Below are 12687 nucleotides of genomic sequence, written 5' to 3'. Positions count from 1 at the left end.
AAGATGGAGAGAACTCAGCGGATGTTGTTTAGTGGTTAGGGTAGCTTGTATATGGCGTCTTAGTTAAGATGTAGATGTAGGTGAGATTAGGTTAGGGGTAGGGACTGCCCAGTGAGGTTGAGCTTTCAAGCTGTTGATAATGATGCCTCTAATTTAAAGCTTGAGTCGGCTACAACTATAGCTATTGGGCTATTGGATGCCAGGGCGGGGTGCAGAAGTGAGGCTTAAGGACTGTATTGCCGTTGGGGGCCGGTCTGTGCTCTGCTGAGACATGGAGAGGGGCTTTGCTAGGTATGGTTTGCTTATTATATGTAGGCTAGGTTGGAGCGAGGAGGGCATCGCGGGCGAAATGTGCCTGAGACTGAGGGCTGTGATACCTCCAGCACAAGATTAGCTTCAGTGTAATAAGGGGAAGGGGCCATGGAAGTATAACGATATCTATACCTGCCATCAAAAACATCACTTCCAATCTTCTGGCAAGGTGTTCGAGTGGTTGAGGAGTCACGTCTAGGTTTCAGGCACTAGGCACTGTGGTGGGAAACGGCGCTCGAATCTTGACCTTGTCATGTTTGTCCTGATTTAATTTTTATACATGCTGAATACACCTGCATGCTGAACAGTTCACAGAAGATTATCATTGTAATGAACAGGCTGACTTTGTCACCTATGGTGTAAGTACCATCAGTCAATACGTCAACCTTAAAAGGAAAAGCAGCCGACAGCCGAGATGGCACCATCCCCCCGCGCCTTGACAACTTCCCCCGCAACTGAGCATTCAACACCATCCCAGCTATACCCCTCCACCTGCCGACAGCCGATAGACGATGGCTCTCTACAAAGCTATACATACATATATAGCACCCCCTACTCTATGATGGACCGCCCACCCCAACCCTATCTTCCCAGATAGCACCTCCAACCCCCACCAAAATGCCCGCATCCAAACGCCCCAACTTCCTCCTCATCGTCGCCGACGACCTCGGCTTCTCCGACCTAGGCTGCTACGGCTCCGAGATCAGAACACCACACATAGACGCCCTCTCATCCAAGGGTGTACGCTTCACAGACTTCCACGCCGCGGCGGCCTGCAGCCCCACGCGCGCGATGCTCATGACGGGAACAGACCACCACATCGCCGGACTGGGAAATCTAATCGAGTGGACGAATATCTCCGGCCAGAATGGCCCGAAGGGGAGCAGCACCGATACAGCCCCGCAGCGCGGGATGCCCGGGTACGAGGGGTATCTTAACGAACGCGTTGCGGCGCTGCCGGAAATCCTGCGCGATGCGGGGTACCATACGGTGATGAGTGGGAAGTGGCATCTTGGATTGACGCCGGAGCGGACGCCGGTGAAGAGGGGGTTCGAGCGCAGTCTGGCGCATTTGCCGGCCTGCTCGAATCATTATGCGTACGAGCCGCAATTACGGGAGGGAGATGAGACGCCGACGTTCCTGGAGGCGAGCTATATCGCGCTGCATGTGGAGGATGAGCACTACCTCAAAGAGCTGCCGGAGGGTTGGTATAGTTCTGATGGGTATGGGGATAGAATGAAGACATACCTGGAGGAGTGGCATGCAAACAAGAAGGATGATGAGGATAAGCCCTTCTTCGCATACCTCCCCTTCACAGCACCACACTGGCCCCTCCAAGCTCCGCGCGAATACATCGATCACTACCGCGGCGTCTACGACGAAGGCCCGGACGCCCTGCGCACTAACCGCCTGGAGTCCCTCAAAAAGCTCGGCATGATCCGCCCAGACACCCAGCCCCATCCCGTGGTCGTAGACGAAGGCGAAGGCAAACCCTGGGAGAGCTTAACAGATCACGAAAAAGCCCTCTCCTCCCGCGCAATGGAAGTCTACGCCGGAATGGTCGAATGCATCGACGCCAACGTCGGCAAGATAACCTCCTACCTGGAATCCATACGCGAGCTCGACAACACCTTCGTGGTCTTCATGTCCGACAACGGCGCCGAGGGCGCAGCCTACGAGGCATATCCACTTGTGCAGAGCGGCGTCCTCCCGCACCTGCTCAAGTACTATGACAATAGCCTCGAGAATCTCGGCAACGGGGACAGTTTCATCTGGTATGGCCCGCGCTGGGCGCAGGCGTCCACGGCGCCGGGGAGGCTTTATAAGGCTTACACTACGGAGGGGGGTGTGCGTGTTCCGTGTCTGGCGAAATTCCCGGAGTCTATGGATATAGCGGGGTATGCGAGGCATGGCGCGATATCAGACCAGTTCGCGACGGTTATGGATTTTGCGCCATCGATATTGGCCATGGCGGGTGTGGCGCATCCTGCGCCGGTTTATCAGGGGAGGGAAATCGTGCCCATGCGGGGAGTTTCGTTTGCGGAGTGGGCGGTTGGAAAAGAGGCTCGCATCCACGAAGAAGAGTTCATACAGGGGTGGGAAACGTGCGGGCGGGCTGCGCTGCGCTTCGGCGACTGGAAGATTGTGTATATTCCCAAGCCGAAGGGTCCGGAGCGTTGGCAGCTGTATAACATCATCGACGACCCAGGCGAGATTCATGACTTGTCTGAGCAGCATCCGGAAAGGCTGAAGAAATTGCTGGGTCTCTGGGACCAGTATGTCCTTGAGACGGGGGTGATCCCGTTAAACCCGGATCTTGGGAAGTTCCTTGAGGCGACGGAGGCGCAGATGACGGAGAATATGTGGATGGAGTATGATTATTGGAAGGAGGGGGCGAGGGAGGAGGCCACGAGGGAGAGATTTATGCGCAGGCCGCCGCGGTTTGAGAGGGTTGTTAGGCAGTTCTAGTAGCATCCTAGCTTTCTATTATCTAATTTGCTATAGACAGGATAGGGATAGGTAATAAAGGTATCTGGGAGGAAGCGGCTATATCATAACGAAAAAATCCACAAACAGCTCCCTTCGCACACACTTGCTATCGGCCCATGTCCTTGCGCATGAGGCATCCTGGCGACGCGTCATCTCCTGCAGAAGGAGGAGTGCCTTGGCTGCATTTGGATGGCGATCACACCGTTCACCCGGCACGTTTCCATTTGCTGAAGCCGGGGCAGGCGCCGCCATGCGTTGGATCTCGTCTATTATCCAGGCCCGCTGCTCGAGGGAGCCTTCGAGGGCGGCAATGAAGAGGGGCCAGAGGAAGCTTATTGATACTGTACTTGTATCTCGTGGAGGTTCTGGTTCAGATGAAGACGAGGATGAGGACGAGGGGGTTGGGCTGATACAAGGACGTGAGCTCTCCTCCCTCGCAAGACGGATAATCTGGTCTACGGCCGCGGAGACTTTATCGGTGCGCGGGTATATAGCGAAAGCGACGCGGTGGAGGTATATGAACAGGGCCAGGAAATTAGCGACGTAGGTGCGAAATGTTGTTACTATTTTCGCTGCTGTTTGGGGGTTGAGGACGGTCAGAAGTGACTCTTCCCCGTGACGGTTGGACGAAGTTGTGGGATATGATGAGAGTTTATAGAGATCGAGTATCTTCGGCCTCTTGTTCCAGAGACTCTCGAGATCCGCGGAGACGGTGTGTGCGATCTGCAGGACCTCGAATTCGTCGGAGACTGTGCCGCGCGAACGGTGGTGGAGGTCTATTACCACGATCCGCCGGGTGAGTTGCTGGGTTTGCAGGAAGAAGGTGAAGGCTGGTGACGTGATGGCGTGGGTTATTAGGTTGGCTGGTGAGGAGGGGTGTTTTTCAAAGGTGCTATCTTCTGTAAATTGGATTAATGGAGAGGATGAAGACGAGGGATTTGGGTTGAGAGGTGTGAGGTCTCCCAGGTCAGCGAGGGGATCCCCGTCTCGTCCGGCGATTAGGGTTTTGATGTCGAGGAGCAAGACCCAGGAGGCGATGAGGTGTGCGATGCCGGTCCAGTATTTTATGCGCGGGTGGAAGCGCTGCAGGAGGTAGGAGGTGCGTAGGTAGGAGATTTCCGGTTTCCAGGACTCGGGGGATATCAGCTGCTTGTACGTCAGTATGATATTCAATATCCTATAGTCTCCTCACTGGTTCTGTATAGGTGGGTAGAACTGACATACCTCAGCTAACATAAGCAGCAATACAGTTGCAAATACCCTCTTCAGCAGTGCTTCACTGACCTCTTCTTCTATCAGGCAAGTCTGGATATCCGAGCTCGCCTGCTCATGATAGTCTAATCCGAGCTTGGGATGTGTGCCTCCTATCCACGCCATATGTGTATCTGAGTAGGAGTATACAGCCAGCAGAAGTGCACGGCAACCGGGAGAGCCTAGGGTCACCTCATCGAGGATAGCATCCCTGACATATCTCCAATCTAGATCAACCGGCGCGAAAATCGTAGGCGGGGGCTCGCTCTCGCGGAAATACTGCAGTAGTCGTTCCTTCCATGTCTCTTCCCCTGCTCGTTGAGCAGAGACGGAGGCCGGTTGGGATATGGCCACAGCATTGCTCGTATCCGGCTCCAATGGGTCCCAAGGCGTTTGCTGTGCTTGAGGGAAAGCATTGCTGTCAACATCTGAAAAAGTTACTGGCGCAGTAGAATAGACGAGAGTTTCCCCATTCGTCAGATCGAGGTGCTTCTGCTGGAAATCCATTGTGATTTCACCAATGAATCCGAGCATGTCAAACGGGATATTGGAGTCCGGAGTGATTGAGGCCCCATCTGGATGAATATCACCAGATGTCAGAGCTGGTAGCTGCTGTACTCGTTCAACCCCGTTCAAATGGATAGTGCCTTCAGTATGCGACTTGGACCCCGGTGATTCCTGTGCCGTAGTCGTAGCGGTACTAGACCCCGACCTCGCGCGCGCCAACCTCGGCCTCGCTCTCGCCCTTGTCTTCGGTAAGCCGAGTCCCTGGATAATGACATTCCTATAGTCACACTGCAACCTCAGACGCGTGCAATTGGTGCATGTGGGCTTCGCCTCGTCGCAGCGGACTTTGCGGGCGCGGCAGGTCAGGCACCCGGTGCGGCGGCGGGGCCCTGAGCGGCCGCGGCCTCGGGCTTTGGGTGGTGTCTGTGGATGGTTAGATGGCGTAGGACTTTGTTATATGGGGGTAAAGGCTTACATCCATGTGCTTCATGTGTTTGTTGACAGGAGAGAGTGGTACCACGTGCAAGAGGGGAGCTGGTTGCGGGGAAGAAATCCGTCCCCGCAGTGATTACGTAGATCTGCTGTATACAACCCAGCTCCTTATAAACATTCAGCAGATGAAGTAAATAATCTAAGTTGATATCTATCGCATTATTGTCTATAACCTACTATCCCCCATACACTTCGACGTATGAATCAAATGCCCCCTTTCCCTGCGCACATACGCCGCAAAACACACCGCCGCAACCGCAATGGCCCCGTAGCTGATATATACGGGGTACTTGAACTGCTCAGGGTCGGCGAAGACGATCGTCGTAGCGAACGAGATCATCTCGAATACGCTTTGCAGTGCCATTTCTGTGGCGGAGAATCGGGCTCGGCTGTTTGAGTCAATGCTCTATACACAGACACAGTTGGGTTAGCCATCTCATTCACTAGAGAACGTCATGCTTGGATAGGTAAGTCGGCTTGGTTACGTACCTCCTGCACAAGAAACTGCACCGACAGATCAAATCCCCAAAGCCCCAACCGGCTGAGTGCTACGCCTGCTACAAGACACGCCGCAACGAGGCGAGGCATATCATCAGCAAAAGCAAAGGCAGCAACCGCCGCAGCCAACGTGCCAAACTGCCAGTTGAGGAACCACAGTCCCGAGCGGATTGGTCCGATGCGGTCCATGAGGAATGGCGCGACGACTGTCCCTGATATCTCGGCGAGGACGGCGCCGATTCGCATGGCGCTTACTTGTAGAGAGCTGAAGCCGGAGTAGAGGAGGAATGTCACCATTGTGGGGCCGAAGGAGAGGACAGTCAGGTAGAGGAGGCTCAGAGCGAAGGAGGCGAGGAAGACTAGTTGGTAGGTGTATTCTCGCCATGGGGCGATAGTGCTGCGGATATGATGTTTGATTGTACCCGTATGGCGGGGAGAGCTGGGACGTTCCTCTGCTTGACCTTCTTCAACGTCCTCTTCGTCTTCGGCTGTTGTTGCTTGTCTTTCGGTGTTTCGATCTAGTTGAGGGATGGAGTGATATACCTGCGCAATGGCAAAATATTCCACAAGAACAACGGCAACATTCAGTCCCAGGACCCCCCAAATCGCTACCTTGGTCGAAAGCAAGCCGTCCATCAAAGAGACCACGACCGGGGCGACAAGCTTGCAGAACAGATCAATCCGTCTCATTGAAGCATTCAGATCTATACCCTACAAGTCAGCCATGTTCGGGAAAGATATAGGCGCAGCACTACCCTACCTTTCCTAGAGACAAGCAATGCGTCCGATATCACAACAGCCTTTCAGCATACGTTAGCTAACCCATCGTTCAACCAATATAAGCAGAGACATACCCAGTCCCTCTCCACAGAAACCGTATTAGCCGTCGCAGCCAACTTCTCAACACCGGCGAACAACACCAATGCAACGAACAACATCCATTCCACATGAACAGGCGGCGACCTCGACAGAAACCCCAAGCAGACGCAGGACACCGCGACGGGGATCCGTTGCCATACTGCGCGAGCGAGTCAACGCACAGCTCATCAAGAGCCCGAGTAGAGCAATAACATACCGATAGAATGCCTAATCGCCGACAACCGATCCACGCGATCAACAAGCGAGCCAAGCCACGACGAGAACAATACAGCGAACAGCGAGCGCACGAGAGCATAGACAGAGGCGTAGAGCAGCGTCCCCGGGAATATCGAGGCGAGGAACACCACGGCGCCGAACTCGAACATGCGCGAGTTCCATGTTGAGAGGAAGTGCGAGGTGTAGAGGCGCAGTAGGACGCGGTTGCTGGAGGGTTGGGCCTGGGGTGAAGATGGAGGGGACGGAGCCTCGTGGGGGACTAGGGGCTCGGATTCCATGGTGAGATTGATTGATCAATGAGGGTAGAAATTGATTATCTTCATGGCGCTGCTCTTCTGCAGTGATTTGTTTTGACTAGACGAATGAAGCGAAGAGGACCTTGGGGTTGGGATCGGTCGGACCACTCGGTCCAGGCGGGGAGCGGATCATTTTCGAGACCTACAATGCCATGGTATATTATTGAACGGTGACATTGTCATGCCTTAATACTATAAATACATAAAAACAGTCTAGATTATAGAAACTGTCTACTCAAATTCTGGCTCCGAGAGCTCGCCGTCCCATTCAAGGCCCCGCTCAGTAGTAATAGTCTTTCTGGACAGCACATCGGTGACCTTCTGTTCAACGCCCTCCTTGTGGTTAGACTTCGTCAAAAAGTGCTGGACAATTTGCTCCTTCGTAGCTTCCTTCGGGTTGAGCGACCGGACATGCTTTCCGATGGCCTTTTCGGAGGGGAGGCCGTAGGAGTGCGGGCAATGGAGCCAATTGTCCTTGTTCAGAAGAGGCAGGCGCTTTCGACCGTCAGGGATCGTGAAGAACGCATCGACGTCCTTGTTAGTAACCTCTTCCAGTGTTGCAGGCTGCCACTGCGCTCGGCGGCGGGGTTTCGAGATGAGAAGCGCCTTGACACCCTCAACAAAGTCGGGGTGGCGCATGAACCGCGCAGCGATCTCATACTCTCGCTGGAACGTATCGGCGATTCCCCAGTTCTTGCCGATGCGCTGCTGACGCAGGGCAACCTTGAGAGAGGTGGGCGACCGCTGCGACATGGTCTCTAGTGTCTCCTGCGCCCACTCCTTGTACGTCGTCTCCTGCTCCAGGGACTTCATGATCTCCTCTACCGTGTTGAAACGGAAGCTGCGGTCAATCGCCTTGCGCAGCTCACCCCGAATCTGAGGCTCCTCAGGAAGACCGGTCGCAAATTCGGCCATTGTTCGGTTGACGAGATCTAACCGTTCCTGGAGAGAAGCGTGGTCGCTGAAGACCAATTCGGAGAGACGGGTCGTAAGATTGCCCAGAACGCTGGAGTCAAAGTAGTGTGTAGCAATGCCGGCGTACAGAGCCTGAGCACCGGTGAGACGCGCCGATGTCAACGCCAGGTAAGTACCCAGCTCGCCGTCAAGGCGGGGGAGGAAGAACGAGCCGCCAACGTCGGGGAAGAAGCCGATGGTCGTTTCGGGCATGGCGAAGACGGTGCGCTCGGTCGCGATACGGAACGGGGCGTGGACACTCAGGCCGACACCTCCGCCCATGGTAATGCCGTCCATGACGGCAATGTAGGGTTTCGAGTAGGTCGCAATGGTGTGGTCAAGCTTGTATTCGAGTCCGAAGAAGTCCGCCGAGGCCTGCTGGCCCTTGCTGCCTGTTTCGTTCTGGAGCGCAAGAGCAGCAACGTCGCCGCCGGCGCACAGGGCCTTTGATCCAGCCCCGGAGACCATGATGATGTTGGCCATTTGAGATTTTTCCCATTCCTAGACAGCTTAGCACGAAGCTTCCACGAAGCTTGTAATTCGTGTCGTACCTTCAGTCGAGGAAGAATCTTCCTAACCATCGACCCGTTCAATGAGTTGAGCTTCTTTGGCCTGTTGAGCTCCACCAGTCGCACGCCGTATAGGGAATTGAAGAGGACATCGTCGGGCTCGTCGCCGGGTTGAGCTTTGGGGATCTGTGCATCGGTTGTGGTCGACATCTAATTTCAGTTAGCTTGTAGCAAGTATAACTACAGTAAGGACGTACATTAGATGTCGCCGTGAAGGCTGGGTTGGTCACTTTGGCGCGAAGAGGCATGGCGCTTGCTGGGGATAACCGCGAGAACCAGCTCGACGGCGTTGACCGGGGTAAGCTGTGTCGGAGTAACATGAGGAAGACCCACGTCTGGGGAGGAGAGAAGAGGAGGAAAAGAAAGTATGAGCCGAGCAGGACCCGAGGAAGGAGATATAGGTCGGAGTTGGGGTCGTGACGAAAAGATGATCGGTTCGAACTCCGCAAGTTGGGGAGGATTTTCCCTCGGGAGTTTTTTGCCTAAGTCTCTCCGCCGCCGACGATGGCCGAGGAACGTGAATTACCGACAGTGGTAATAATATGCTTGCTCTATTTCATAAATTTCAACTTACTGATCTTAACTACTCAATTATTCTATTGGAGCTTAAGCCAATTTGATGGGTGTTCGTTAAACAAGATAACTAGAACCATATACTTTCGGAAACATAGAAATCATTCATACAATAACGAAATATGCCTATTTATACATCCAGCCAAGCGGCTGTTAAAGTAGCTCAGATTAGTATGTAGCCTTCGCGGGCTTACTCTCCAGATCCCGCGAATGCTCCTTCAGAATGAGATCCAGCGCCTGCTTCTCCACGATCAATCGCCCAGTCTCTAGCAGGTCCTTCACGTCAACGTCTTCACGGTCGAGAATCTTCGCATCCTCTCCCACTTGGCTCATCGTCTCAAATAGCTCCTCGTTGAACATGTTTGTAATGATAGTTGACCGACCAGACTCCCGTCCCCAACGGTTAACCTTAAAAATCTCCTTGATCAGGTGCGGCGTAGCATCTTGCGGGATACCGATCTGGTTGTCGATGATGATAAGCTGCCCCCGCCTGTACCGGTAGCTGAGCGCAATGCGCCAGGCCTGGTCGTATATCTTGTTGGGAAGATCAGTCGAGAAGTCTCGCGGATGAGGACCAAAAGCGACACCACCACCCCGTCGAATTGGCGATTTCTTGTCACCGACGCGCGCCTTTCCGGTTCCCTTCTGCGCGTAGAGTTTCCGGTTGCTTCCGTGTACGTCGCCCCTCCACTTGGTGCTCGCTGTACCTTGTCGGGTCATGTCACCCTCGTATACGACCGCGCGGTGGAGGATATCTTTTCGGAGCGGCATCATGAGGTGGTTTCGGGGGTACTCCACGAACTGGACGGGTTCCATTGTCGGGAATGTGTAGGTTGTCGCCAGGACCGGCTTCGGAGCCCACTTGGCAAGGAGTTCTTCTCTAGAGGGAGGCAAGTTCGGTACCGGCGTCTCCGTAGCTGTGGCCATCGATCGTGAAAGGCACCGCTGCTGCATATCGTCAATCCGCAATCCAATCCAAAGTGTTGAATGCGTGACAAACCGTGGTAGCCTCAGCCCCAGAAAGTAGAGCCCCTGAGCTGCGAGACAGCCATCTGAAGGTGCCGAAAGCGCTGCTCCCGACCATTGCGGCGACTGGAACGAATAAACTGAGTCGTGAGAACTTGCTCCGTAAAGAGAAATCAACTGGCCGACGATTGAAACAGCCAAATTCGAGGCGGTGGTTGGCACTAACGGGAGGCTTGGCACTGGAAAAAAAAGTGCCCGGCCAGAGTTCCTCATCATCCGGAACAAGTCGACCGTCTCCTCCACACTACACCCCGAACGCCCATCTCCAGGAACAATGGCCCATTGCGAGCGGGCCTCCAGGCCAATCATCCAATGCTTCTCGAAATCTTCAGTTAGAGGCATTTCCAGCGTTCAGCTGCAGACGCGCGCCTTCCAGACAACGGCCGCTGTCCAGGAGGAAGCCCAGGCCGAGACGCCGAAACAGGCCTTTCACAAATCGCCAGACCCAGCATTGGTGTCAAGTCCCCGTTTGGAGCGGAGGCTGATGCGACAGGGTATCCTGCCAATTGGTTCTCGTCGACGTCGTGCCGCGTTACAGGGTGCACCCAGCTTGCCTTTCGAACAGCTGCCATACCAATGCTTCCAGGAGGCCCGCAAGGTCTTGCTGTCGGACCGAGATGAGAAGTTGAAGGAGATCGCAGCGACCGCCGAGAAAATCGCGAAGATTCAGGCTCTGCCGGAGGAGCAGCGAACAAACCACTCGAACCACTCGCGACTACGCGCATTAGAGTTACATCTTGAGAGACTCAAGGTTCTCGCCGACATCAACGACCCTCTCGTGAAGAAGAAGTTTGAGGATGGAGATGGTAAGCGACTGCATATTTTCTCCGTTGATCAGATGCTTACTGCTTAGGTGACATGAGCAAACCTATCTACCGCTACCTCGCCGAGCAGAAATGGAAAGAGTACCGCCGCAAGATTATCGTCCAGCGAATCACCCAAATGAAAGTCATCCCGGACGTCCTTCCCCACTGCGACCCAATTGTCGACACCAAGCTCTACTTTGGCCGTAAAGCTGTGCCACCTGGAGAGTTTGTCAACTCTCAGACCAGCAGCGTCGCCCCCAAACTCGACATCCAGCCATTCGACGCTGAAAACAGGCTGGTAACAATTGCTGTCGTGGACTCCGATGTTCCCAACGTCGCAGTGGATACCTTCGATTACATGATGCACTACCTCGCCGTCAACATCCCCATCTCGGCTCTCAACACCAAGGTCGACCTCACCCAGCTGTCGACAGAGTCTCAGGTCGTCCTGCCTTGGCTTCCTCCGGTTGCCCAGAAGGGAAGTCCGTACCACCGACTGTCGGTCTTCATCATGGAGCAAAAGGACAACACACCCCTGGACTTCGCGACCGTCAAGGCCAAGGAGACCGACCGCAACAACATGCTCCTCCGTACATTACAAGCCCGCTACCACCTCAAGCCCATCGGAGCACACCTCTTCCGAACCATTTGGGACCAGGACACCCGCGATGTCATGCAGGAGATTGGCTTCCCTCTGGCGGACATGGAGCTCCGGCGCAAGAGGAGCGAGGCCTTGCCCTACAAGAGGAGAAACCCCGTCACCATGCGCGGGTGATCAGTCTCTGTTCTATCTTTCTTTCTAGATGTATTGTACAACCATATGTATGAATATAGTAACCTTCAGCCAAGCCAACAATTCAAACTCCAAACTCCCATAATGCATGTTATGCAGAACGCATCGCACTCGTTTCAAGCCGTCTCAGCCGGCTTCAGCGTATTATCCACCCACTTGAACCTCGACAGCGGCCAAATCCTCCCAATAACCTTCCCATTAATCAATCCCATTGGCAGCGGCCCAAACGTCCTCGAATCCCTCGACCACGGCAGATTATCCCCCGCCACGAAAACATGTCCTTCCGGTACCTATCACCAACAAAATTAGCCGACCGATTGACCCGCAAAACAAAGCCCAGAACATACCCGAATCATCTCCCCATTACCCCCAACCCCATCATCAAGCGCCTCATCACGACACACAAAATCCCCCGGCATCCCAATAACGCGCTTGCACGCATGCACGCCCACAAAGCTCGGATGGTAGAAGCGCACCACGTCGCCGACGCCGATCCCGCGCCCGTGCTTGTGCAGCTTCGAGATCAACAGCACGTCCCCGCGCATTTCGAAGGTCGGGTACATTGACGGTCCGCCGGCGCCTTGCCACATCAATACATTGTCCCAGAATAGCAGGCTTGCGCAAAATGTTCCCGCGCTGTAGTAGAGGGTTCGCGGGCTAAAGATTGTGCTGCTGTGGAGGGCGAAGAGGCGGAGGAGGTCGGGTTTTGGCATGGCGGTGGTGTTGGTTTTATGACGGAGGGAATTGACTTTGAGGGCGTGCGTGGATCATTGCATTAATGGCTTGAGAGGGGATGTTTGCGCGAGCTTGAGCTTGAGCTTGAGTGAGCTGATGTAGATTTGGATGAAGCTGTCGGAGCGGAGCCGGAGGTAGATAGATGTCACGTGATGGGGGACAGGCTTTAAATTCTCTGCAGGCGCGGGTTTTCTTTTCCTTTCTTCAACTGCCCGCGATCTCAGTTTTGGGATCCAACAACCACGACATTGAAATCGATGGTGCTCGAGCTGCCTTTGACCTGGTGAGAT

The 12687-nt window shown here is 54.4% G+C and overlaps 7 protein-coding genes across 7 annotated transcripts; 2 read left to right on the top strand and 5 right to left on the bottom strand.

The window, feature by feature from the left end:
* The first annotated feature begins 760 nt into the window (after positions 1 to 760).
* Positions 761 to 3220, top strand: BDW74DRAFT_159749 (arylsulfatase). Its single transcript, XM_073725508.1, has one exon. It carries the CDS (start codon positions 931 to 933, stop codon positions 2779 to 2781), a length of 1851 nt encoding a protein of 616 aa, XP_073580309.1. The 5' UTR covers positions 761 to 930; the 3' UTR covers positions 2782 to 3220.
* On the bottom strand, positions 2821 to 5050 carry BDW74DRAFT_187226 (Zn(II)2Cys6 transcription factor; the record flags this gene model as incomplete). Its single annotated transcript, XM_073731432.1, has 3 exons — positions 2821 to 3986; positions 4023 to 4983; positions 5036 to 5050. 3 exons carry the CDS (start codon positions 5048 to 5050, stop codon positions 2860 to 2862), a joined length of 2103 nt encoding a protein of 700 aa, XP_073580308.1. The 3' UTR covers positions 2821 to 2859.
* Positions 5051 to 5169: 119 nt separating this feature from the next.
* Positions 5170 to 6964, bottom strand: BDW74DRAFT_159745 (putative iron-regulated transporter). The gene is made up of 5 exons (XM_073725507.1): positions 6626 to 6964; positions 6405 to 6568; positions 6311 to 6350; positions 5542 to 6254; positions 5170 to 5458 (listed from the first exon to the last, which is right to left on the bottom strand). The coding sequence occupies exons 1-5, from the start codon at positions 6921 to 6923 to the stop codon at positions 5219 to 5221; spliced, it is 1455 nt and encodes a 484-aa protein (XP_073580307.1). The 5' UTR covers positions 6924 to 6964; the 3' UTR covers positions 5170 to 5218.
* A 119-nt stretch (positions 6965 to 7083) lies between these two features.
* On the bottom strand, positions 7084 to 8890 carry BDW74DRAFT_159743 (mitochondrial 37S ribosomal mS47 domain-containing protein). The gene is made up of 3 exons (XM_073725506.1): positions 8662 to 8890; positions 8447 to 8614; positions 7084 to 8396 (listed from the first exon to the last, which is right to left on the bottom strand). The coding sequence occupies exons 1-3, from the start codon at positions 8782 to 8784 to the stop codon at positions 7173 to 7175; spliced, it is 1515 nt and encodes a 504-aa protein (XP_073580306.1). The 5' UTR covers positions 8785 to 8890; the 3' UTR covers positions 7084 to 7172.
* A 204-nt stretch (positions 8891 to 9094) lies between these two features.
* On the bottom strand, positions 9095 to 10176 carry BDW74DRAFT_159741 (mitochondrial 54S ribosomal protein uL4m). Its single transcript, XM_073725505.1, has 2 exons — positions 10038 to 10176; positions 9095 to 9985 (listed from the first exon to the last, which is right to left on the bottom strand). The coding sequence occupies exons 1-2, from the start codon at positions 10119 to 10121 to the stop codon at positions 9206 to 9208; spliced, it is 864 nt and encodes a 287-aa protein (XP_073580305.1). The 5' UTR covers positions 10122 to 10176; the 3' UTR covers positions 9095 to 9205.
* Positions 10177 to 10313: 137 nt separating this feature from the next.
* On the top strand, positions 10314 to 11806 carry BDW74DRAFT_71245 (mitochondrial 54S ribosomal protein mL38). The gene is made up of 2 exons (XM_073733510.1): positions 10314 to 10869; positions 10917 to 11806. Exons 1-2 carry the CDS (start codon positions 10338 to 10340, stop codon positions 11642 to 11644), a joined length of 1260 nt encoding a protein of 419 aa, XP_073580304.1. The 5' UTR covers positions 10314 to 10337; the 3' UTR covers positions 11645 to 11806.
* BDW74DRAFT_170037 (putative mitochondrial inner membrane protease subunit 1) lies at positions 11779 to 12375 on the bottom strand (the record flags this gene model as incomplete). The annotated part of the gene is made up of 2 exons (XM_073727096.1): positions 11779 to 11952; positions 12010 to 12375. The coding sequence occupies 2 exons, from the start codon at positions 12373 to 12375 to the stop codon at positions 11779 to 11781; spliced, it is 540 nt and encodes a 179-aa protein (XP_073580303.1).
* Between the last annotated feature and the right edge of the window lie 312 nt (positions 12376 to 12687).

The sequence above is a fragment of the Aspergillus multicolor genome (genome assembly GCF_047715735.1).
Source record: "Aspergillus multicolor strain CBS 133.54 unplaced genomic scaffold BDW74scaffold_29, whole genome shotgun sequence".
NCBI lineage: Eukaryota > Fungi > Ascomycota > Eurotiomycetes > Eurotiales > Aspergillaceae > Aspergillus > Aspergillus multicolor.
The sequence above is the reverse complement of the archived record's forward strand: the minus strand, read 5'-3'. Positions and strand labels throughout refer to the sequence as shown.